Here is a 26,023-nt window from a genome sequence, read left to right on the forward strand (position 1 = left end):
GAGCTGAGGTAAGCAGGTCAGAGGGGTGGCCAGTTGATGTATAAACAGCATGGGGGTTGGTGGGTCCTGTAGCCCAAAGCAACACAAAGAGAGGAGCAGCAGGTTGCATCCACCAATGTACCCTCCACCATGGAATGGTTTTGCTACTGTTATGACTTAAGCCCTGTCCTCTCTGAGTGTGGAGTAGAGCCCTTTCGCTGAATCAGGTATTCATTTATATACCTAAACTACCAAGAAAACAATGCAAAACCTTTGGATGCATTCATCCCACATCTCAGCTCAGTGAGAGTTCTTTAGGGTATGGTTTTGCTACAAATGCAATGTGCTGCCACACCGAAGATTTCAGCCGTAATGGGAAAGAGTTGTATTTAGTTCCTGGAACCAGAAGCAACTAATACGTCCAGCAAAAATGGAATCCCATACTTAAAATGTGTATTATTTTATTAGACAAGTACTTGCTCAACAGAAGGCTTTGTTTTATGCTAACAGCCAGTGACTCTGCAGCATTTGTCTGCTTTTTCCAGTTAAGTAGCTAAGGATTTTCTGATAGCAATGAGGAGGTGAATCTGGAGGCTACAAAAGTGTGTGAAACTTGGTAAATTGTTACCCAAATGTACACGTTCTCTTCTTATGGCTGAGCATACGATGCTTCAAAATTTCAGAGTTTAAGGGACAATATTTTCAGTCCTCTTAGGTGTTCCATCATCAGGTTTATTTATTAATGCGTTTAGTGTTAGAATTAACCAATGATGCCCAAAGCACAATAATATCTTAATAACGTAAATGCCTTGAGTCAGGGGAAGATCAAAGGGATATGACACAAGACTGGACAATGGTGTTTATGTTGCATGAATAGATTGAATATATTGTGCAAGAGCCTGATTTATTCAAGTGGCAAAGCTATCATTAATTTGAATAGGAACAGCAACAGACCATATAGACCTAATCCGCTGCCCACTGGAATAACTAGTGGGCAGTAGATCAGGCAATAAAGCCCAAATCCTCAGAGGCACCTAACTCCCATTGTTTTCATTGTTTTCAATAGGAGTTAGGTGCCTAAATACCTTTGAGAACCTGGATCTTAGTGAATTACAATGTTTTTAAGGTTAAAATCCCATTGAATACAAAGTCCGGGTTACTTTCTTTCCCATTGGAATGACATCTATTCTCAAATACTTACCCATGAGTGATCGAACAAGGAGGATCGTTATGAGCTTTAAAAATATCAGGCCGGTTCTTCTGATGATGTAAATATGCATAGCTCCATTGAAGTCAATGGAGTGACATCAATTTACAGTAGCAGAGGATCTGGTTGCTAGTTCTAATTAACTCTGAATAATACAATGAATGTTAAGTTATGGAGATAGATGCCAAACAATTATCTTTTCATAACCTAGAATCAAGTCTCGGCAGAAATCAGTATCACAAATCCTGCAGCTACTTCCATGTGAGTTTTTAATAGGTCTGTGCTTTCAGGTTATTTTACATCATGAGAACCAGTGTTACATGTTAATAAATCTCAAGAATTTCCTACTGATCATAACAATACTTGCACTGGTTGACATTAAAACTTCCAGACCCTTGAGATTGTTGGCAGACAAGGTAATGCGATATTTTTTCAGTCGCTGCAAAAGCTCACAGTATTGTATCCTTCAACTCAAATTCTGTCCTCTGCTACAAACACGCGACAGTGACTTCAAAGGTAGAGGTATGCTCAAGAATGAAGGTAGAATTTGGCCATTTACAATGAATGCATTTTTTTCCTTTTTAACCACATGCACTCTGAACCCCCTGCGTAAATATTTATCTTCAAAGAGAAAAATTGGTTCTATTAAAATTGTTTATTAAAATGCAAAATTTTAAGAAAAAACAAATTAGGGTTTTTTTTTTTTTTTTTTTTTTACATTCTCCAACAACTCTTAATCAGGCAACCCACAGAAAAGCAATAGAAAGCTTTAGCTCTGTTGATTAACCACTTGTTTTATCTTTTATCCACTTGGTGTACTTTGATACTCTGGTGTAGATACCATATTTGCCCTTCAGTGCACACTCTTCCCCCCAGCTGGTTATTCCAGTTAGAAACCAGGTACCTTCTATTTCTGAAGTATGAGGGCCCCCGCTGTCCCCTTCACATGTATCTTTAGCCTCTGAATGGTAACCCGCACAGAACATATTATGTAAGATAGAAAACGTGCTGCTTTTCATGCATGTTGCACGGTCAACAAATGGGACTTTCAGAACCTGTAGGACTGTGGCCACCCTTCCCCGGAACAGCTGGCTTCCCCAGCCACTCACGGTGCCAGTTCCATACTTGAGGAGGCTGTTGGTGAATTCCCTGCTGGCAATGCAAATGGGGGTGACGTAGCTGTTGAACTCCAGTGGGGTCCCAAGCTCTAACAGTGCTATGTCATTCTCATGCTTGTTTTTGCTGGCATTATAGGTGTGATGCGTAAGGATTTTCACCACTTGGCGATACTGCTCGGTACCGTCACTGACTTCCGTGTTGTGTTCACCTGGTGAAAGAAATGTCATGCTGTTTACAATTACAAGCAACCTGTGGGTGACTAAATACACTCTCAGCGTTAGGAACTACATGCAACTGATACGTCTAGTGTCACTAAGGATCAGCTGGGAGCCAAAATGTCATAAGTTCAAATCCCACACTGGGAATTGGCTCAGACCCTTGCTGATAGTGTGCCGCACTACAAGGAGATATTAGATGTGCCGTCTGTTGGATGAGACAAGGTTCACTCTGCCTGCCGCTGTATAATCTCTTTGTTGCTTGTGTTTGTGCCAATGCAATCTATTAACAGATCTGACTAAGGCCCTGATCCTGCAAAGGGAGACATAGGCAAAAACTTGCCAGCTGCAGAACTGAGGCCAAAGTGTGTGATTATTTCCTCAGCTAGGGCCTGATCCTGCCCCCTTTTGAAATTGACTTCATTGGAAGCAGGATCAGTGTCTGCCCTACAAGGAGTAGGAAACCAAATACCAGTGATAGCTCATGAGTAGTTTCCTTATGCTATGTGACAGAGTCCAGTGCTGCAGGAGCAGGTTATGAGCTATGTCCCTTACGGTGCAAATGCAACCCATTGATGAGTGTGTGCTATGGGCTCCCTGCTGTGCCAATCCAGGGAGAAGATGAATTGCTACAGTCCCCAAATCCAGAGTCTTGGCTCTTTACTTCAAGCTGCAGCAGTTCATACTTTTAGCTCTAGAGGTGCCTGATGCAATGACCACCCTCTTGAGGTGACAGACCAGGGACAACATGAGCTGCTATGGTTGTCCGAGTTAATGCTCTATAGCTGAGGGCTCTAACAACTCATATCCTTTGCGGAGCAACACAGAGGGGAACCTGCAACACACACACACACCAGTGGGTTACACATACATCAAGTTTAGCTGACTACGTTGAATGATGCATCAGCCCAGAGACAGTGGCTGCCCAGCTAAAGATCCAATAGTACTGTGTTTAAAAAACCAACCAACCAACCAACCCAAACAGTTGAGGCTAACCCTGGCCTCGTAGCCCAAACATTTCCTTTGAAAATAGGGGGTGGTGATCAAAGTTTTGCAGTGTTTGGGATAACAGAAGTTTGGCAATTCTTTGCAGAGTTGTAAGGAGGAGTGTTGTCCTGGGATATTACAAAATCTCTGGAACCAAGAATATTATCTTTTAAAACAGACCCCTTACTAGCAAACAATACTTCAGACCAACAGCAACCTGCAAACATTCTGTATCTTTGCCAGAAGGACCGCAACCCCATAGAGTGAGATGCAGGTAGTTGTTGCCAGCAACTGGAATATTAGGCCCTACAAAGCAAGTAGATACAAAGTCTCTGTTCCAAAGCCAATCTTTCCCAGCTCCGGCAGATCCCCCTCCCACAGCTTCCTTCACTTTCCTCTGCTGAGGATAAACATCAGCAGCAGGGAGTTTGCTGTTTAGGGCTATTGCAGCTGATTTGGCAGGCTATTGGTATAATAGGGCTATTGCAGCTATTGGCAGGCTATTCCCTTCCTTAAAAGATTTTTCTAGACAAAAAGGGGGAATTTGTCAAGACTTCAGGTGTTTTGAGTCTGCACAGCATTAAGATTTGTCTGGCGGCAGTCAGAGAAGTCCTTTCCCACCCAAAGGAAAGTCTGCCTGCCCAAGTAGCTTGCTAACTAGCTCTGCAAGGAAACCAGCAGCAGAATCACTCCCCCCTGCTCTGACCAATATCCTAAATCTGCAGGTAACTAGGATGGGATGGAGGGGAATCCTGAGCCCTGATCAACAGCTTGTCATAAACAACCCGCTTCTCTTTATTTGTGGCCCAAAGTGGGTCAGGCATGTTTTGCCTCTGCCTCAATCTTTCTAGGAGCTTCGCTGCAATCTGCAGGATCTGAGCTGGCCTGTCAAGCGTAGTCACAGTGCTTCTGGTTTTAACGGTGTATTGGCTTCCTGCTGAACGTGCAGAGAGAGCCTGAAGTCCTATCATCAGTTAGCTGTCTGCGTTCATGTGAATGTTATCTGACGAGGGCCACTATGGCAGCTTTGCTCACTACACTGCTCCTGGGCCACGCTCCGTGTGTGTGTGTTTTCAGTGCATTAGGATATGAGAGATAAATGAAGGAGTAGGGATTTCTTTTCAGATGACATTACTAAACTGTAAAAATAAGACACCCATGGGGGAGACTTTGAGGGTTTTTTTTTTCTTATTGGTATTGCCGCATAATTGTTGAGGGACAGGCTAAACATATGCCCTATATGGAATTTGTGGGGGTAATTTTAATGCCTTTATTTTTGTTTGCTAAATATTTCAAGTGGGGGGCGCTATTGTGCTACAACTAAAGCTAGGTGTTTGGCATGGACGGAGGGGCAAGTGCGATATGCATGATGTTTGGCATATATTCCAAAGTCACTGTGAAAACCGGCAACCCCCGATCTTTCCCCCTCTTTCCTTGGTGCCTGTCCATCAAATCTACTCTAGTAAAACCCAGCTGTGCTGCCGAACAATCCTCCTGTATCCCAATCGGAGGGGTGTGAAATTTCTGTGATGAAACTAGAAATCAATGAACTTGCTACAAAATGCAAACCCAGAAACAGACCCATTTCCAAGCGAAAAAAAGGGCCCTTCTAGCGTGAAGCTGTTTCCGCTGTATAAAGAGCGGAAGTTGTGTACTCGCAGTTTAACAGATATGCTCTATCACCCTTGTGAACTTTCATGGAGGCAAAACTGGTTGAAAGTAAATGGTAGAAAATGTGGCACTCAACCTTCTGTAGACCCTGATCCTGTGCAGGCCCAGACGCACCCTGTACTAGTATGGAGTTCGGCTGAAATCAGTCCCAGGGGTCCACCCAGGCCGAATCAAGGGCCAAGAGAGCAAAAGTAAGTAGTGGATCAAAATCCAATAAGTGCCTTGAGCCATTCTCATTGATGGGACTTGTGCTCCCTAGTCTCTTAAGCCTTTTTGACAATCCCACTCTTAATGTCTGAGTTGGTCCAATTTAAGTGACAGTTATAAATATACCCAGATCACCTAACTTTTATTCTGGGTGTGTTGCACGTTTCAATTGAATCTGTTGTTATTGGCGGCTGCTACTAACTAGATTTGTGTCCCATGTGCTCAGCAATTATAATATGAAATACACACTTCATAAACAACTTGAGGAAACTGACTTGTGCCACACCTGTGAACCATCATCTTTTTACCCTTGCCTTAGTTACGGGGCCCTGCGTTGAATTATCTTCAGATTTCCCACAGGCAACCAATAAAAGCTGGGGGGGGGAGGGCGATGGGAACAGGGGGTTGAGATCGGAAATAGCATTGGTAAAGATGCAATGAAGTCATTTTGTGGATGTGTCAGTTTTGGCTTCCTGGCGCCTGTCTACACCTCACAGGGACGTTGTTGTGCATGGAAGTTCAGTTCTCTACTTCAGTCCATAGTTTCTACTTTTTACAGAATTTCAGGCTTACAGGATCCATTTCTGCTTCTGCTGATCCCTTAATTAAGTCTCAGATCCGTGTGACGTTTTGGGTGAACCGTTATTTTTATGAAAGCTTAAAGCCTGACAAGAATGGAACCAGAAATGCAGTTTTTAGCCACAGGCGAGACACTAGTTGGTCCATGTATTTGGAGCTGTGCGGCACACTGCCACCGATAGTCCCATATTAGGGAAAGCCAGAGATGCTCTTATAAGCAGAGCCCTGCAAATCTGCGGATATCTGCTTTATAGCCACAAACGAGGATATCTGCGGAGCACTTTTGCGGCTCGGATGCGGATCTATTTATAAGGTATTTCACGTTTTGTGTCAGCTAAGGCTTCTGAGGGGAGACTGCTCCTTGTCATATTCTGAGTGGTGGTTTTATGGATTTTTGCTCCACTAAACAGAGACCCATAAACTCCTCCCTTTTAGGTTCTTGTTGTTGGGAGCCATGATCCTGGAGACAATATTAAAGCCACCTGAACTTACCTCTTCTAATTTATTATGGGCCAGATTTTCAGTTGGTGTAAGCTGGTATAGCTCCACTGAAGTCAGTTGACTTTTTAATGGAGCTAAGCCAATTTATACTAGCTAAGGACCTGGCCCTACATCTTTTGTTTTCTACAGTCAGTGGACACCTTTAAAGCCCGCTACATTACAACTCTAGCGGTACCATGGCACAGTTGTCTGGCCTGGAGAGAGGCATCCATGTTCTAATACAGTTTGTATGTACAGCTGGAGTGGGATAACGTGACTATCAGGCTGTAACACAAACCTTGTTCCCTACCTGCCAAAAACCATGTTGTCCCATCAACGTAACAAACCCACCCCCCTGGAACATGGGTGTCAGGCACAGGTCTAGTGGCATAACTAGACTTGTGTGTGGGGTGGATCTTAGGGGAAGCTTTGCCATGATAAACATGTTCATAAACTGGATAGCACCAATTTTATTTAGCATACCTAACTGAATATCCACTAATGCATTCAGACCTCCTTTTGCTTACCTGCCACAACAATAATCTGTGCGCCAGGCACAATGCAGTGCGCTGCTGTTACGATCCATTTTTCATTGACAATAGACCCCCCGCAGAATCCTACTCCATTACTGTTCTGTAAATGAACCTACGGAAAGAGAAATCCAAGCCTTGGGTGCCACACAAACCAGTAATGAAGGGAAATCAAACATCATAGGTATATTAAGGGAGCGGACAAGGGGTGAGGAACAGCCACTGCTAAGTGGTACATGCAAAATTGACACTGAGAAAGCAACTTTTCCTCACTTTTCCTCATGCAAGAAGGCAATTTCTGATGAGTTCCTGAGTGTCCTTCCTCCCTTCTTGAGGTATTCCTGTCCAGTCCTGCTGGTTTGACCACATTTCACAAGACAACCTTATCAATGGCTAAATACCATCTCCCATTCCTCCTCTGGCTAGGTCATGACAAGGGGAAACCAATCTGACACAACATGAAGTTCAACTCGTCATTCCAGACAGACTCGTGAACAGGTTATATTGGACACTGGTGAGAATAGTGGCAATGGACCAGATCCTCTGCTATATTAAGACACTAAGTGCTGCTCCTGTGGTAGCCAGGGGATACAGGCCTATATGTTTTACATTCCAAAACTTAATTTCAAATTAAATATGCAAATTTACTAGGCACAATTAATTTAGAAGAGGGATTTCCCAACCATGTTCCTTAAATACCACATGATTGCTACTAGATATCAGCTTCCTCCTGTAAGTGTACCTGCTGCCTCTTTAGCTCTGAGAAGCAGAATTTTAAGCATGAGAGATCAATACTCATAACTAAGAGACGCAAGCCTACATACTACAAGAGGTTTGCACCAAACAGGATCTGCTCTGCAATTAAAGATCAATACTTTGTACCTCGCAGCTCTCTGTTAATAAAGCACAGTATCTATTTGTACAGATGAAAGACAAATGCCCCTGTTATTCCAACCATGTTTTATTTTGGCAAGAGAGAACTCTAAGTAATTCAGTTGTAGACTTGAAGGTACCTGGCCACCGGAGGGCAGCTATAGATTGAAAATTACAACACTAACCCAGCTACTTAAATATCAGGCTGCGAAAGTATCAACATAATTTTAAAAAAGTATTTGCTACTGATTTGAGATGCGGCCCAAGCTAATCTCCAGATCCAACTGTTTCCAAGATCTGAGACAGTTTAGATGAAGGTCTGAATTCTGTGTCTTGGGCCCATGTCCATTAGCAATGTCTTAGATTTCAAGTGACGTTAAAGGCCTTCTCTAACATTAATCAGGCTGTTTGTGCCCGTCCACCACAGAACTTGCAGCACCATAAATTCTTGCCCAGAGCTGGTATAGTGGTGCATGTTGTTAGTAGTTCTAGGCTATCTTTTCCCTGTGTCCTTGTCTGTCTCAGGTAGACTGGCCTGGGTGTAGGGTTTTCTGCCTGAAGTTATCCATTGCAGCCACTAGAAGCCTCTCGTTCAGCTGTCAGGAGGGCTGCCTTTCTTGTGCTCTCCAGATATCTTCCTGCATGGGGTGATTTGTTCACTCTTTAGAAACCATTCCTCAACAAGAACTCTGCACAGAAACATGTAGGGGTGGTGGAGAGAAGAGAATATGGACCAGAGAAAGCATGGGGGGGTGGGAAGAGGTGGAGGAGAGAGACAAAGGGGGAGAAAAATAGGTGGATCCAGAAGGTGACTCCACACGTGAGAGTGTGGGGAAGAATGCCCCAAGGTGAATGGAAAGGGGACACAGAAGCGGGAGATAGCTTGGAAAAAACCCAAATGGAGTACTGGGCCACTCAAACACATTGCAGGAGGCAGCAGAGCTTCTGACCATTGCCAACTCTTACACGGTAGCAGGTCTACTAGCTACTTCCCCATATGATGGGGATACAAACTGGAAACGGGGAGGCACCCATGTTTAGGGCAGCAGGAGAGTTGCATGGCTTGGTAAAGGCCTCTCGAGAGTTGGCTAAGCATTGGAATTTGAAGGGGTTTTTCCAGTCCTGTGTGGTTTCCCCTTCACTCTTTTTAAATGTGTATCCTACCGTCGTGTCTCCTATATATGATTTTATGTCACTTGAGATGAATCATTGTATAGTGGTGTATCATCACCATGCAACATATGGAGCCAGAGAACGCAGGGCTTTGAGCATCTCGGGGCTGGTAGTCCGAGCAAGACTGCAAGCTTTGTCATTCCTGGAGACGATGGATCTCTTTTTTCCCCTGATGCACCTAAATGTTGATTTTTGATGTCAATTTTGGGGCCCTGACGTCTGTCAGTTTTGGAGTCCATAGAAGAACCTAGCGTCAACTTGTGTGTGACCATCTATGTTCACATAAACACAACTGTTTTGCTGTCATCCTTAAGATGTAAGGCAAATGGTCACTTCTGCCAGCTGCTGACCTTCTAACTTAACCCCCTTTTGCTTCTTGGCTTCTTCAGCAAAGCTCTCTCTGCCTCTTACTGAGCTCCCTTTTCACTACTCGGCTTCCTAGAAACACCTGCTGAAGAATGTCATTTTCCCTCTGTTTGAGACAGGATTGAAATTCCTCCACTTGATCTGTCTGAGTGAAAATTTTATATCCCAGTTTGTGCAGCATCTATTCATTGGTCTTACAATCCCCATTACCAGCTGTGCTGGGGCTCAAGTTATCAAAAGATTGTCCCTCATACTAATTTTATTAGTTCACTGTTTAACTCTCTCAGCCATCGCTGGATACATCCACCTCATCTAAGCCAGGATAACTGTGGAAGACTTTGAAATAGGTTCCATTTAGTAACAATTTCTTCTGCACCTCTCTTCTGCTGCTCCTCGTTTTTACAACTGCTTACATAGCAGTCGGTGGGTGGAGTTTTATTTGCATTTCCCTGCTCCAGACATCACAATATCTCTGTTTTATTACATCCCTGTTGGTTTGGATGGAGATGGCTGTGATGTCACAATATCCGTTTGTGACTTCAGGTGAGGAATGAGCAAATGGAGTAGACGAGACTCCTTCAAATATATATAGGACCAGTTTTCCTGTTGATGTAAATTATCATAGCTTCATTGAAGCCAGTGGAAGTACACTGACTTACATCCGCTGAGGCTCTGGCCCAATCTGTGTACTCATATAGGTGTTCCATGGTAAGAGAGGGTGAGCAAGGAACATAGCAATTATTTATATGATGCCATATGTGTGCCTGGCACTTGCCAGGCAAAATGAAGTCCCTGACCCAAATCTAAGACCTAATCTTGCAAGTGTTGGCAGACCCTTCTGGAGCCCCCTCAAATCAGTGGGTTTCTGCCTGGGTGCAGAAGTCTGCCCACGTGGGTCCATCTGCAGGATCAGGACCTTTACCTGTAAATTCTGATTCATTCAGTGACAATATCATGAAAAGCAGCCCACAGTTTAGTCTGAAGTATTAAAACCTGGCTCTCTCCTTTCTTCACTGTGAAGTTGTGTCCCAAAATGTCAACATGTCCCCATAAGTTTTGCTTGATCACAGAAGTCTTCCCCTTCGACTGCTCGCAGTGAAGTGCTTGGTGCGCTCATGTACTATTCTGCCAGCAGCCAAATCTGGTTGGATTGTCCCGTTTGGACAAAGATGCAGTCACTCTGTCTCCTAGCATGTTGCCAATATGGCTCTGAACTGGGCAAAGTATGTTGCTACAGCATAGATAATGTACATGGGCCAAAAGACTCTGAGATTTTAAGTGCATCAAAGAACGTATAGGAGAAATGCTGCTGTGTACAAAATGACATGAGAGCAATCAAGTTTAGCAGGATAACAAACAGGAACAGAACATCCAGTACCTGCCAAGGAACTTCACCTTTCCTGCTTTCCACTCCACCGACGACTCGTGTAACTTGCTTAATGATGGGTGTGATTTGAGTGGTATTGTCTGTTGCTTCGTCATGATCATCGGTAGAATTGTACTTCCACTTGTCAAAGGTATTCATGGCCCGGGTGTACTTGCTTTTGGCTTCGGGAGCTGTAATCCTCCCACATGGAAATGGCACTGTGAAAAGAATGTACAGATTCATAAAGCAGCACTTCTGCTGGCCATGCATCATATTAAGTGTTATTACCAATGAAGTGGCAAAACTGGAGATAAATGTTACACACATCTCACCGGCAGGATGATAAAGGAGCTCTAGGGGAGTGGGCTGATTCAAGTGGTTCATGTTTATGTTTGAATTAATTGATGGTGATGTAAGTAGCTCTAATAGTCAAATAAACACAACAATAAACTCCATCCGAAGGTCAGGAATAGGAGCTCCAAGCGATAAGCCTTTGGTAGTGCAAGCACAAAGCTTTCCCAGGTTTTAGAAATCAATTTTGAGGACTTTAAAAAGGAAAAACCAACTACCCTGTGTGTATGTGCACATGTGGATACGATTAACTCAGGTCTTTATTCAGCATGGTACTGGCATATGCCTAACTTTAGGATCAGAATAGTTCAATTGACCTAAGGGGGTCTACTTGCATGGTTAAAGTTAGGATGTGCTCACGTATCTGGCTGAATAAGGGCCTCACATGGCATAACTCTGCTGTAATGTAAAAAGGCTAATGTAGTGCCCATCTTTAAAAAAGGGAAGAAGGAGGATCCTGGGAACTACAGGCCAGTCAGCCTCACCTCAGTCCCTGGAAAAATCATGGAGCAGGTCCTCAAGGAATCAATTCTGAAGCACTTAGAGGAGAGGAAAGTGATCAGGAACAGTCAGCATGGATTCACCAAGGGCAAGTTATGCCTGACTAATCTAATTGCCTTCTATGATGAGATAACTGGCTCTGTGGATGAAGGGAAAGCAGTGGACGTGTTGTTCCTTGACTTTAGCAAAGCTTTTGACACGGTCTCTCACAGTATTCTTGCCTGCAAGTTAAAGAAGAATGGGCTGGATGAATGCACTATAAGGTGGGCAGAAAGTTGTCTAGATTGTCGGGCTCAACGGGTAGTGATCAATGGCTCCATGTCTAGTTGGCAGCCGGTATCAAGCGGAGTGCCCCAAGGGTCGGTCCTGGGGCCAGTTTTGTTCAATATCTTCATAAATGATCTGGAGGATGGTGTGGATTGCTCCCTCAGCAAGTTTGCAGATGACACTAAACTGGGAGAAGAGGTAAATATGCTGGAGGGTAGGGATAGGATACAGAGGGACCTAGACAAACTGGAGGATTGGGCCAAAAGAAATCTGATGAAGTTCAACAAGGACAAGTGCAGAGTCCTGCACTTAGGACGGAAAAATCCAATGCACCACTATAGACTAGGGACCGAATGGCTCGGCAGTAGTTCTGCAGAAAAGGACCTAGGGGTTACAGTGGACGAGAAGCTGGATATGAGTCAACAGTGTGCCCTTGTTGCCAAGAAGGCCAATGGCATTTTGGGATGTATAAGTAGGGGCATTGCCAGCAGATCGAGGGATGTGATCATTCCCCTCTATTTGACATTGGTGAGGCCTCATCTGGAGTACTGTGTCCAGTTTTGGGCCCCACACTACAAGAAGGATGTGAAGAAATTGGAGGGAGTCCAGTGAAGGGCAACAAAAATGATTAGGGGATGGAACACATGAGTTATGAGGAGAGGCTGAGGGAACTGGGATTGTTTAGTCTGCGGAAGAGAAGAATGAGGGGGGATTTGATAGCTGCTTTCAGCTACCTGAAAGGGGGTTCCAAAGAGGATGGCTCTAGACTGTTCTCAGTGGTAGCTGATGACAGAACAAGGAGTAATGGTCTCAAGTTGCAGTGGGGGAGGGTTAGGTTGGATATTAGGAAAAACTTTTTCACTAGGAGGGTGGTGAAACACTGGAATGCGTTACCTAGGGAGGTGGTGGAATCTCCTTCCTTAGATATTTTTAAGGTCAGGCTTGACAAAGCCCTGGCTGAGATGATTTAGTTGGGGATTGGTCCTGCTTTGAGCAGGGGGTTGGACTAGATGACCTTCTGGGGTCCCTTCCAACCCTGATATTCTATGATTCTATGATCAGAGAGTTTGGGAAAGCCGACGGGAGGGTTCAGAACATCAGAATTAGAAACCAAGAAAATCAACTCTCCTGTTGCACATTTATAGACAGAGATTTCTCCCACTGTGCTTGCTTATTATAACTGACATTTCTATAGCAACTAACTACAGTGCAATATAAATATAGCATGTGTCTGAGCTAGAACAGCATGGAAATTATACATGTATAGGTAAATATTTTACAATCGATGAAGGTGAGAAGACTATTAAAAAGCTGTTGATGGATTAGTAAATGCATTTTAGAGTTTTTAAAAACAAGTTTCCATTTCTAAGTACTTTAAATGCAGACCGTTAACTGTTATTTTTAAGAGCCACATCTCACTTACTTTATATGAGATCATATCTTTTATTGGATCAATTTCTCTTGGTGAAAGAGACAAGCTTTGGAGCCACATAGAGCTCTTCTTCAGCTCTGTGTAGCTGGAAAGTTTGTCTCTTTCACCAAGAGAAATTGATCCAATAAAAGATATGACCTCACACAGCTTGTCTCTCGAATATCCTGTGCCCAACATAACTGCAACCACATTGCAGACAGAGTTAACGGTTCTTTTCTATGACCACTTACTTCTCACTTACTTTATATGCACAGCTAGTAATATATCAAACTGGGGACACGTAACAAGATAAAGTTGTTTCATTATTTTTTTTAAAGTAAAGCTTCCTTCTAAAGTTGCAACCATGAAAATCCATGTATTTCCTTTTAAAGATTTTTTTTTTACCTCCTAAACAATAGATTTAGGCTGCATATTTTAGCATCAACTGCATGTCTTTTTCTTACTACCAAGTGGTGGAATAGAAATAGCACCCAAAAGCAGCACCAGCTTAGCATGTCTCCAGTGAAGACTTCTCAAATAACTTGTAGGACAACCTCCCCTGATGTTCAAAGATGGGATCTAGCCCTGTTCTGTACCATCTGTAGGCTGTAGCCCATTCTGACTGGATGTAGACTTTCTCCATCCTGTCTACTGTAATCAAAAAGCCCACAGCATCCCAAATATGAAGAATGTGGGTTCAACAGTATAATAGCTCTTGCTTGCAAGAACTCATATGACATGCATGCCTGTGGGCATGAGAGAAGCTGGGCACATGGCTAGAAAGTTGGGGGGCTCCATTTAGAATGTTGTAAGGGGGTCATACTGGTCCATTGACAGGAAAAGTAGACATGACCTATAGATGGGTCTCTGGCCACCTGAAACAAACAGTGATCCCAATGTCTACTCTTAAGCATCCCATTCCTGCTCTGCAGAATGGTGGACTTAGTGTGGCCCTATTTTTTCTATGTCTTGTTTGGGGAAGGAGTTTATGCCACCAGCTGCACGTGTGGCCCTTATCTGCAACAAAATGTCCACGGTTATTGCTAACCTGCTACACTACACATTTCATAACATGCTTTATGAAACAACCAGGCTGGGAGTTCCAAAGCCACCAAGGGGATTTAGATGCATTAATTTCAATGACACTCTGTGCCTAAATGCTCTAAGAAGCTTTTGAAATCTCATCCCAAATCTTTAAATCATTTTAGAACTTGACCTGCAGGGTCACAGGATTTTCCGTCTCCATTCAGTTTATAGCCAGGTGCACAGGAGCAAACAACTTTGTGGGGTGGGTCATTGTTGCAAAAATGCTTGCATCCTCCATTCTTAGTAGCACAGGTTGAATCTGAAAGAAATTAAACCAAACCCTTAAGACACTTTAAAAGTGCAATAAATGCAAAGCATGTCCCTGAGCTGTTTACTTAGGGCCTAGCCCAGAAGTAATGGGTGGTTAACACTTCTCAAGATCAGGCCTTTAGACACCAGCATATAAACAACCCAAACTGTTGCATGGCAGAAGCAAATTTGCATCTTCCCTTCTTCCAATGAAAGCACTGATCAGGATGTGGTATAGACAGAAATTTGTGCCTGTTGTGTGTTAAAGGAACCGGAGTTAAAAAACCCATTTAATCTGAAAGCATGGCTAAATCCCTTCATCTTCCTTGAAAACCTCAACCATTGTATCTAACTCATGCACTTCTCCAAGGAATACATGTACAGCTTATGTGAGACCAAGAGGTTAAAGCATGGGCAGTCAATTATTTTTTGTCAAGGTCCAAATTTCTTGGCCAAGGTATAGTCAAGGTCCAGACTCCAGAGAAAATAATAATAGTAATTAATAAGTAAATAAAATATTTCAGGGTCAGTTCAATAACATCTGGCAGTCTGGATGTGGCCGGCGGTCCGCCTATTGACGACCCTGGGTTAAAGCCAATCTCCTCAAAACGGCAAATATCTGAGCTTGAACTGGATGAAACTGGTTGGAAAATGTATTGTGGAAAGTCATGGTGAAGTGGTAGCATCTGTGGGTCCCCTCATTTCTCTCTCTGCTGGAGAATGTTTTGGCTGGTGGACTTGGTTCTCATTGCCGATCCACTGGACCTGCGGCCTGCCCTGCACCTCCTAGCCAGCTATCGAGGAGACTGGTTTCAGAGATCTGCTTTGCAGTATGGAGAGGGAGCAGAGTCCACTAGGGCAGCCTCCTTCTGACAAACAATGACTTCAGAGAGAATGAGGCCACGCAGCATTTTGAAGCTCTCAGGGACTTGGCAGCTCCACTTGGAAGGGTTTGTACAAATATTTGGCTACAGGTCACGTGGCTTCCCCACCATGCTCCTCCTCCCCCTTTCTTCAGTTTGGATTCAGGTGACCAGATGCCAGGTCAAAGTGTGCAGTGTAAACCTTGGGCTAGAACTCTGATTTCAGATTGGCTTGAACCCAGAAACTCAAAGCAAACGTCAGTTTAAACGGCCAGGTTTTGCATCATAACTGAAGTAAAACCACGGATTACCCTTGACGCAAAGCCTGAATCCTCCCTGACGGACACACAAAGCTCACAAGCCTGAGCCCAGCTTTCAGTGAAACTAATCTTGGAGGTTATAGTGGAACCTTGTGTAATGCTGATGCCTCTGGGTGGGTCCTTGGCAGTATATCTTGTTGCATGCACCTCTGCTGTCTAAGCAAAAAGAGTCAGCCCCCAGCTTCAGCCTCTGCCACTGACCCCACACTAGGTGGTGGTCTGGATAGGAAATTGAACTAGGAAGCATCTGGGACACACTTCCTCAGCCAGGAGGAGTCTTTGTAGGACATGACAACTTGAGGTGACGTTCTGTTTCCCCTCAGGTGGAGGCTTGGCCAAGTGCAGATGGATGAGCCTGCTACAGAGGTAGCCAAGAGAGTTGAGTCTTTTAGCTCAAGCAGTATAGGCTCATGCATGAAGATCCAGAGGTTCCCAGGTTCGATCCCCACTGCTGATGACCAACCCAGGGGCATTCCCATTACACTCATATTTTGTTGTGAACATTTTTGATGCACGCTCCCCTTTGCTTTTCTCTTTCTTTCTGGAATCTCATCCTCCAGGTGTCGAAAGTGACAAGTCAATAGACTTGCTTTTAATTCTCAGTGAGTTTTCAAATAACTTCACAGTAGATTAACTTTCCTCCCACTCCTCAAGGACACATCCATTCCTGTCGTCATGCTTACGTGATTGTTTACTATTTTTACAAAGTCACTTCATTTCAATTGCTATTTTAGTCCCAGTCTCCCATCCACCAGAAGACTGCAGTGGCTTGAGACCATTTTATATTTGCTGCAAATTTAAAACACTCTTCCAGACCCGCACCTCTTCCCTGCCAGAGTAAAAACACAAGTAGAAACAGAATCTCTTCTTGGTGCTCGTTCATTACGCTGGCTATACTAGATCAGAGGATGGACAGGAACAATGAGACCGTGAGATCCTAGCTCTTTAAACCATTAGTGGTTCTATTTTCATAATCTCCTGAGCCCTTCAGGAAAGTATTGGCATTTTGTTGGTCTTTGGAATCATATTGTGTGTGTGTGTAGTTGATCATTGCTCTTTTCAATGTGTTGAGAGCTCATTGTTAAAAAGGGCCCTGTGGGCTGTGCATGAACCAGTTGGGCAATACTCAACCCACCAGCATGGTAGCTCTGATCCTGCTCCCGCTGAAGTCAATGGGAAAACTCTAATTTGGTTTCTGTGGGTTTTGAATCAGGCCCCATTCCTTTCTATCTCCCCAGAAAGTTGAATGGAACCATGGGGTGAAATCCTGGCCTCATTAAAGTCAATGGAAAAAATATTGTATTCTCTTCATTAGGCTCAGGATTTCACCTGTGGTGTTAAATAGCCCTGACTAATATAATCCATACAGGAAGGGCTTGTAATAGGGAGAGAAAGGAGGTTCCTGATTAAATATTTGCATTGGGAGACATGACATTACTGAGCAGGCTGTGAATCTGATTCTCATTTATAGTATGTGATGGCTGCTACCTTGGCTAACACCAAGGTTGAAACCAGGGGACACCATAGCAAGAAGTAGAAGTTGCTTTAGCATGAGCTAAATAATCAGTCCTTACTAGCTGGGGTTGGGAGGGTAGCATCTCCTCTGTGGATTGGGCCCCGAAGGAGAGACCTGTAACACACTCACCAATGGGTTACACCTGCGTGTTGCGTGGTCACTTACAGCAGTGCAAAGTGGGTATAAAAACCAGCCAATCAGAATGGAAGTTATTCACATCCATTTTGCCCAGGTCTAAGTGACTATGTATGGTGCAGGGCAGCAGAGAATCTGGCCCCTTGGTACATACCTAGCTCACAGTTCCTTCCTTCGTACCCTGCCAGACACCAACACACATAGGAACCGACATCATCTGCGCAACGGGCTCCATTTTTACACGGATTTGGATTACACTGGTCTCCATCTTGGAAATGAAAACAAGATCAATTAATTAGCAGACAAGGGTATTCATCACCTTTGCTACTCAACAATGAGTGTTTCCCCCATCCTACCAGGCTCAGGATAAAGAATGTTAAGTTAAGCTTGGACCTGAAAACTTCTTTTTAAGGGAAAATTTAGATTCTGGAAAACAATTGCATAACAAATTGACAGAGCAGCAATCCCGTGGTGACCTCTGCGGCTGCATTATGCACAAAGGCCTGATTTTGGCATCAAACCTAACCTCACTATAGTCTTTTGGTGTGTTAATTCCCCTGACTTCAGTTGTTCTCTGTCGGTTCTCACTAGTGTGAGATCAGTCTGGTCCTATTTCTGATCGAGCTTAGAAAGTTGGAGTTAGGAGGTGGATTTCCTTGAGAACATGCAGAGCCAGCTGTCTCCAAATTAGGTTTTTGTTTTTTTAAAGTTCTCATCCTTCCTTGAAGAAGACTGTGGTGGGGCCACCTGGTTTTGAGCCTTTACTGTAAGACCCTGAACTTTAGGGCTCAAGCTTTTCTCCATAACTGTGAGGGCTAGAAACAAACTTCTTAAAACAAATGAAAGCTGAGATTCTCATGTTTTCCTGATGACAGGTTTCAGAGTAGCAGCCATGTTAGTCTGTATCCGCAAAAAGAAAAGGATGACTTGTGGCACCTTAGAGACTAACAAATTTATTTGAGCATAAGCTTTCATGAGCTACATCTGATGAAGTGAGCTGTAGCTCACGAAAGCTTATGCTCAAATAAATTTGTTAGTCTCTAAGGTGCCACAAGTCCTCCTTTTCTTTTCATGTATTCCTGTGAATCCAGGAGCTGGGGCTCTAAGGAAAACACCGATTATCAGAAAATTTGCAATAAACTCCCAGGGACTTGGCAACTGGATCAGTGATGCTGAATCTTAAGGAAATAAACTCTTAAAAGACAGAGCAAAGCCAAAAGGGAAGGGGAAGTGAAGAGTGCCCTGACACATTCATGTTACACCAGCAAATTCACCTGTTAATGCTTTTTTTTTATCCTCTCTCTCCTTTCCCCTTGTTCCAATGCAAACACGGGGCAAAATATAACAAATTACAGAATGACCAGCTTGCAGGCCAGGGACTGGATTTTTTTGTCTCTCAGTGGAGCCCCTTATACTGCTGCAAGTCAGTATAAAACTCTACCTCAACAACATGGTAGAGTTTTGCACCCACTTGCCACTTACACCAGTGCAGACACAAAGCACAGGGCAGCAGAGAATTAGGACTCAAATCTTGGAAACTGTCAAAAGGTTGCTTGTGTGGTGCAGAAGATGGCCTCTTACGGCCACATTCACCGCTGTGCAGAGAGTTAGGCCTATGCATCACTTAAGCTCTCAAATAGGGTTTAAGTGGTGCATAGGTCTAGAGTTTCTGCACGGGCGTGAATGTCATCCACGCAGCACGGAGACTGGTACGAGCAGCTCGTGAGCTAAACAAGTAAAACACGCACACTGATAAAAGGACAAGATAAGATTTTTTTTTTTTTTGGCAGGGGTCATTAGTTTCAACCATAGAAAAACAAAATACAGTATCTCAGTTTCATGACGACTGTTTTTTCAGGGGACAATTTTAAAATGCAAATGTAACTATTTTATTGAATAGTCTGGACCGACTCATGTGAACTGTTCTGTGTGTTCAGCCAATCTACGAAGCACTTCATTTGCTGAAACATCCTTAGTTTCATATATTTAGTGTTCATTGAATGTTTTTTTGTGGGTGTGGGGGGTAGTTGAGGTTAGGGACCAAGGAGTGAAGAGACAGATTGTAAGTGTGAAGCAGAGTTGGACAGGAGATGCAAAACAACTGTTTGTGAGCATTGGTTTGAATTCCAAACAGCTATCTGCTTTGGTCACATTTATAGCTCTCTTTAATACACTGTTTCCAAGCAAACATGATGTGCTCACACACATGTTTACAGAGGGGCCATTCATAGGAAGAGCCATATTTGCATGCAAACAGGGCATTTGCTACTGGCCATTTGTTCTCAGACCTTAACGTTTCATTTTTCCATAGGAGCTGAAACATTCTACATGGTTTACATGACCAATCACACATGACAAACAGCAAGTGGTCTGTGGGAACTCATACAGTGAAACTTGTTCACCCAAGCTGATTGAACAAATGCAATAATGAATAAACTGGTAAAAACCAATGCTGTGAATTATCTACAACCAGAACAGGGAAAAGGACTAAACTGGAGGGATATATTATTCATTATGCATAACTTTGACTAGCTCTACTGTAGAACATATTCCATTAAATGGGAAATAATCTTTCAATTAATACCTGTACCTCCCATTACTTATAGGCAACTACTGAAAGGTGAATACATGATGACCTTATGGTTTTTATGTATGAATGTGGAGGAAGCAAATCTCTTACCAATATACCCTTTCCAAAACTCCATCTGCAAAACAAACAGACAATAACATGAATAATTTCTCTTGATATTTAATTTGAAAATTAAATTACAGAACTAGCATGAAGTAAAGCCCCCCAAACTTTAGGTAAAGGATCCAAATAGAAAGTTTTTAGGGTTAAAATCCTTTTCACGAAGTGGGTCAGCACAGACATAAGTGCTTATGTGAGACTCGCATGAGCATAGGTGCTATGCTGGTCCATTGCACCCTTTGGGGAAAAGAGGCTTTTTCATAGAATCATCGAATATCAGGGTTGGAAGGGACCTCAGGAGGTCATCTAGTCTAACCCCCTGCTCAAAGCAGGACCAATCCCCAATTAAATCATCCCAGCCAGGGCTTTGTCAAGCTTGACCTTAAAAACCTCTAAGGAAGGAGATTCCATCACCTGCCTAGGTAACGCATTCCAGTGCTTCACCACCCTCCTAGTGAAAAAGTTTTTCCTAATATCCAACCTAAATCTCCCCCACTGTAACTTGAGACCATTACTCCTCATTCTGTCATCTGCTACCACTGAGAACAGCCTAGATCCATCCTCTTTGGAACCCCCTTTCAGGTAGTTGAAAGCAGCTATCAAATCCCCCCTCATTCTTCTCTTCCACAGACTAAATAATCCCAGTTCCCTGAGAATCTCTGGATTAAGTTTAGAAGTGTGAGCAACAAGGGTGATATCGTGGTGGGAGTCTGCTGTAGGCCACCAGAGCAGGGGGCTGAGGTGGACGAGGCTTTCTTCAGGCAACTAACAGAAGTTACTAGATCACAGGCCCTGGTTCTCATGGAGGACTTCAATCGCCCCGATATCTGCTGGGAGAGCAATACAGCAGTGCATAGACAATTGCACTGCACATGCAATTTCCATGATTGTCTCCCTCCCGTCTCTCCCCCAGTGAGTTCATAATGGTGGGTCTGGTGTCATTCTGCCATGACGACACTCACTGTTTTTTCCGTGTTTTCAAAGACTTCTCGCGCTTCTTCAAAACTGCATTTTTCTTCCTTACATTCTCTCTCGAGGTTCCCTGGAACAAACTCTTCCAGTCTATTTGAATTATATCTCTTCTGCCTCCGCAAAATTGAGCTTGCTTGTTCATTTTTGATAAAAACTGCAATTAAAAAAACCCCATAGACCATAGTTACAGAGGGCACATTCCCCTCAATGTTTTAACTGTCATGTTTAAGTGCTGTGTTCTCAAACACCATGTTTTCCGCTCCTGTGTTTTCACCACCTAGGCACCATGGCTATGAGCGTATTGCACAAGCATAGTAAAATTCTAGTATACCTTATTCCGGAGGGTACCTGTATACACATAACTGTGTCCACACTAGAAGCTGTAATCCTATGACTATATCAATAAAAAAACCCACACCCATAACCAAAATAGTTATGCTGGTACAAAACCTTTGTGTAGACCAAGCCTGAAAATGCTTGTTGAGTTTAATTTTACCCCAGTGCAGAGGCTAAAGGCTTAAGTGAGAGGTAAGTACTGCACAAGATTTATGCAGGCCCCCTGCAGAGGGGTGAATTTTGTCCTAGAAGAAAATCAAAAGGAGAGGATTACTATTTGTTTTCACTTTTAAAACATTGTTTACATTTTTTCCAGAACTAACACAGCTTAAAATTATTGTTCTATTTACTCTTTGCTGAACCAGATCCCAATAACTCATCCTGTGGGGCTACCCTATGGCAGATAAATTCCCCATTGAAGACTTTATTAATGGCAGCCTCGTGTGGGCAATATTTTATCAAAGTTTCAATGTTCCTGACTAATTTCTCCAATGTTCTAGGAACCAGTGAGCTTTGTTTCACCTCACACCGCAAGCACTGTTCTGAGTGTGAGCAGATCTGCTTATTAAAACAGAGAAACTTCTTGGTCACCTACTTTACAGCCAGATTTTCAAGGCCCTTTCTTATGACTAGCAGGCTTACAGTGAAAGCCTCTCAATCAAAGCCTCTCATGGTCACTAGATGGCGCTGTCAGTTCTGCTTGGGGTTAAAGTTGGTCATTACGTTTGTGAAAGAGTATTATGTAGCTTCTTGTTCATATAAGGTTTATACTATAACAAATTTCCAAGTGAATGGGAGTAAATTCCATTGGCCACTTGAGAGTTGGTGACAGAGAGAAGGGATAGCTCAGGGGTTTGAGCATTGGCCTGCTAAACCCAGGGTTGTGAATTCAATCCTTGAGGAGGCCATTTAGGGATCGGGGGCAAAAATAGGGGATTGGTCCTGCTTTCAGCAAGGGGTTGGACTAGATGATCTCCTGTGGTCCCTTCCAACCCTGATATTCTATGACTAGAAAGGGAACTTGTGAGGACTAGTAACTGCCAGACAGAATCTCTGTTTGCTTTTAGAAGGCTAGTTTCTGCTCTCACTTAGTGCCTAATTAAATGCCCCTTGAAGTCATCTGAGAAACTCGCACTGACTTCAATAAAGCCCTTACTCCAGATTTATACTTTGACCCCATTTGAGTTCATTGGAATTACCATTCTGCACTTACCCTCTGTAACTGAAGGCAGGAATTTGGCCCTTCAGGTGGAACTCTATCTGCAAGTGATTATTCTGACTGCCAACTGTTTTTATAACAGTTTAAACGACTGCAAAACAAGTCTACCATTCTGTATTCCTTGTGCTGACACTTGCTTTCAATTAGCAAAGGCAACAATGGTGCTGTGAGAATTAAAAGCTTGATCTTAATAGAACTACTTTGCCCGAAGTCTTAATGGAGTAAAACATTATATTTCCCGGAAAGCAGGTCTGGTAGAGACTTGTGACTATTAATAAAAATTGTCCAATGGCAATAGTTTGGTTTGTGTTTGGGGGAGGGATCAAAACTTGATTTCCTTTCTCTTCCTTGAAGTTTTGACCATTGACCAGTTCACACTTAAAATGCAAAGGCGATCACTGTCAACAGATCACCTGTAGCAGCATCCATATGAGTAAAGATGGTTCTACCACCTTACCCTTTGAAAACAATCTGCCTCTTTTAGTGGTGAATGTGCTTTTGGGGCCTGCCATTTTGCATTTGACCTGTGCAAAGGGTCCAGTCCAGTGCAGTCCAAGACATGTTCAGCTCCATGGGCTCAGAGACAAAACTGATAGTCTGAGCTGCCTTTCACCCTGCTTGCTTTAGCAACTCTGCTGCCTTTTTCCACAATTAGTCTCCAGACTAATTACACAAAAACTAGAACATCAGTTGCAACCTTTTCACTTTATATCTCTTCTTGGACACTTCTAGCCAATAGGAATACAGCAGGCACCTGTTCCAATTAACCTACGTGCACCAGATATAGATGACAGGATTTCAGAGGGGTAGCCGTGTTAGTCTGTATCAGCAAAAACAACGAGGAATCCTTGTGGCACCTTAGAGACAAACACATTTATTTGGGCATAAGCTTTCGTGGGCTAAAATATTGGGTTCTAGCCCACGAAAGCTTATGCCCAAATAAATGTGTTCGTCTCTAAGGTGCCACAAGGACTCCTCGTTGTTTTTGCAGCGCTAGATGGTAACTCTTCAGCTGCCTCATTAAAATATAATGCAAAGCACTCCTCTAACTCCAGTTACTGCCATTCTGCCATTCCAGTTAATGCAGTCATGTACTGATGCTGCAGAGTGCTTTAAAAACAAACCAAAACAACACCCTGGACAAAAGGCCCACTTGGGGAACGGGCACTTTATTCCATCCCCAGGGACGCCTCTGGCTGGAAGCAACTGCCAGTAGCTAAGTAGGTGAATCTGAGAGTCAATGGAGAGACAGGTTTCAGAGTAACAGCCGTGTTAGTCTGTATTCGCAAAAAGAAAAGGAGTACTTGTGGCACCTTAGAGACAGTTTAAATACACTTTCTCGGTGTCTGGGTCTATGAGTTTCCAGTATCCAAGTCTAACACAGAATTCTGTGGTAGGCACGTCTCACGGGGCATGGGAAGAATATTTTGCCACCGTTTGCTTTCAAGAAGTATCGCAATACTGTGCTTTAGGCTCTCAGCTCTAATCAGTGAGTAAGCACACTAGAAAGAATATTTTATCTTCCAGCTAGGACAGGCTGTCTGGTTTGAAGTGAAATAACAATATAGTACTCTGCACCGATATATAGTCCCTTCCACCCCCCACAACACAGCACAAACATGGATACAACCTCATAATCCCACCTGAGGGGGCGTGGTATCCTTCCTATGTAGGACTGGGTCCTGCTTCCACTGAGGTAAATGGTAAAACTGCCTTTGATTCCCTTCATGCAGGATCATGCCCCTGGACATGAGGAAAGCTAGGCAACAAATGGTGTGATAGCTGGTGTATCAGCCTCATTTCTATGAGAAATGTCTGCTCTTTGGCCAAACTGTTCTCTTGCACGCTCATGAGCTTAGTTTAAAATACTGCATTTGAATTCAGCCCGAATTTGGCATTTAAACAATCTTCACAGTAGCAAATCCAAGGACCATGTCATGCATTTATTGGTCGGTCTACTGGACAATTTGTTCTGGGATTCCAATACACAGTAAAAGACACAGATGCTAACTTGTAAATATTTTTTCCTCCTATTGTTTTATTTGTATTAAAATGGCTGAATCTAGAGCAAGTCCTTGACATGAATAGTTATAAAACAAGTATCAGAAAAGTCCCATTCTTTAAATAAAAAGCAGCAAAGCAGTTAATCTTATCACCATAAAACCCCTATTTTTTTTTATTCTTAAGAGCAAACATATTTTTAAACAGAGAACTTGTAAAATTCAGCAGTCTTACTATGTGAACTTTGTTGCTGGTAAATGATTTATTCCTTATCAGAGGACAGAAACGTAATCCGATCTATGAGAGCAACTAAAAAGCAGAGGACTTGCTAGGTTTAAAATGAACCAACCTGTACATTCGGCACTGAGAAGAGATCCCAAAAGACCAGTTATGATCATGAGAGAGGTTTTTGCCATTTTCGTGTACCAAGCAATCCTTTCGCTAATGAATTGTGCAAGTATAGAGAAGCTGGAGCAATAGTTCCAAAGTACAGGCTCTTGTTTGCTTACTTCGGGTAACCCTTTAATTTAAGGTCCCCAAATGTTCATTTGACGAGGATTCTCTGAAATGGTAGCTTGGATGTGAAAGGAGGAGCAACCACCCCAACTTTGCATAGGATAAACCTATTGCATAGTTTCAAACCCCAAGAAATATCGTGGGCCGGGTTAGGTGGGTTTATATTTGCTGTTGCCCATGTAAAAGAAACAGCCACAGAGCCCAAGTTCTAGAACCAGTGGCAAATTCATGCATGGACCTACAGAGCCCATGCCCAAGGGGCTGCCCAGGACAGGTGGAGGGTCCAGGGCTCCCTACAGTGGCCCAGGCTCCCTTGGAGACTCTTACCACAGCCCAGCTCCGGCTTCCAGCCTGGCCAGGGGGCACAGGGCTGGATTAATGCAGGGGCTTTAGGGGCTGCAGCCCAGGCCCCCGGGCTAAGGGGGGGCCCCGGCGCAGCAGGGCTCAGGGCGCACAGGGCTCAGGGCGCAGCAGGGCTCACTCCTGGAAGTGGCTGGCTGCTGGCACATCTCTGTGGCGGGGGGAAGGGGAGGCGGCTCCGCACACTGCTCCCTCCCCCAGTACCGACTCCACAGCTCCCATTGGTGCTTGCAGGAGTGGCGCTTGTGGGCATGGGCAGCGCATGAAGACACGCTGTCCCCCTCCACCGAGGGCTGCGCAGAGACGTGCCAGCAGCCGGCCACTTCTGGGAGCACCGTGGGACCATGGCATGCAGGCAGCCTGCCTGAGCCCTGCTGTGCCGGTGGCTAGGAGCCACCTGTGGCAAGCACCTCCCGGCTGGAGCCTGCACCTCGCACCCCCTCCTGCCCCCCAACCCTCTGCCCCAAGTCAGCATCCCC

At 43.8% G+C, this 26,023-nt stretch overlaps 1 protein-coding gene across 1 annotated transcript; it reads right to left on the reverse strand.

The window, feature by feature from the left end:
* Nucleotides 1–423: 423 nt before the first annotated feature.
* On the reverse strand, nucleotides 424–25,130 carry F9 (coagulation factor IX). The gene is made up of 8 exons (XM_084638252.1): nucleotides 25,018–25,130; nucleotides 21,103–21,266; nucleotides 20,132–20,156; nucleotides 17,606–17,719; nucleotides 14,499–14,627; nucleotides 10,765–10,970; nucleotides 6,972–7,089; nucleotides 424–2,513 (listed from the first exon to the last, which is right to left on the reverse strand). Exons 1-8 carry the CDS (start codon nucleotides 25,082–25,084, stop codon nucleotides 1,969–1,971), a joined length of 1,368 nt encoding a protein of 455 aa, XP_084494378.1. The 5' UTR covers nucleotides 25,085–25,130; the 3' UTR covers nucleotides 424–1,968.
* Nucleotides 25,131–26,023: the final 893 nt, after the last annotated feature.

This window comes from Lepidochelys olivacea (assembly GCF_965140295.1).
Source record: "Lepidochelys olivacea isolate rLepOli2 genome assembly, chromosome: 9".
NCBI lineage: Eukaryota > Metazoa > Chordata > Testudines > Cheloniidae > Lepidochelys > Lepidochelys olivacea.

What these genes read in the sequence shown, in the direction of transcription:
- F9 (XM_084638252.1), bottom strand. Translation starts at nt 25,084, where the DNA reads ATGGCAAAAACCTCTCTCATGATCATAACTGGTCTTTTGGGATCTCTT. An exon ending in GTTTTGGAAAGGGTATATTG is followed by an intron (nt 17,720 to 20,131) that starts GTAAGAGATTTG and finishes TTCATTTCCAAG; the next exon opens with ATGGAGACCAGTGTAATCCA. An exon ending in AGGAAGGAACTGTGAGCTAG is followed by an intron (nt 14,628 to 17,605) that starts GTATGTACCAAG and finishes AATTTCTTTCAG; the next exon opens with ATTCAACCTGTGCTACTAAG.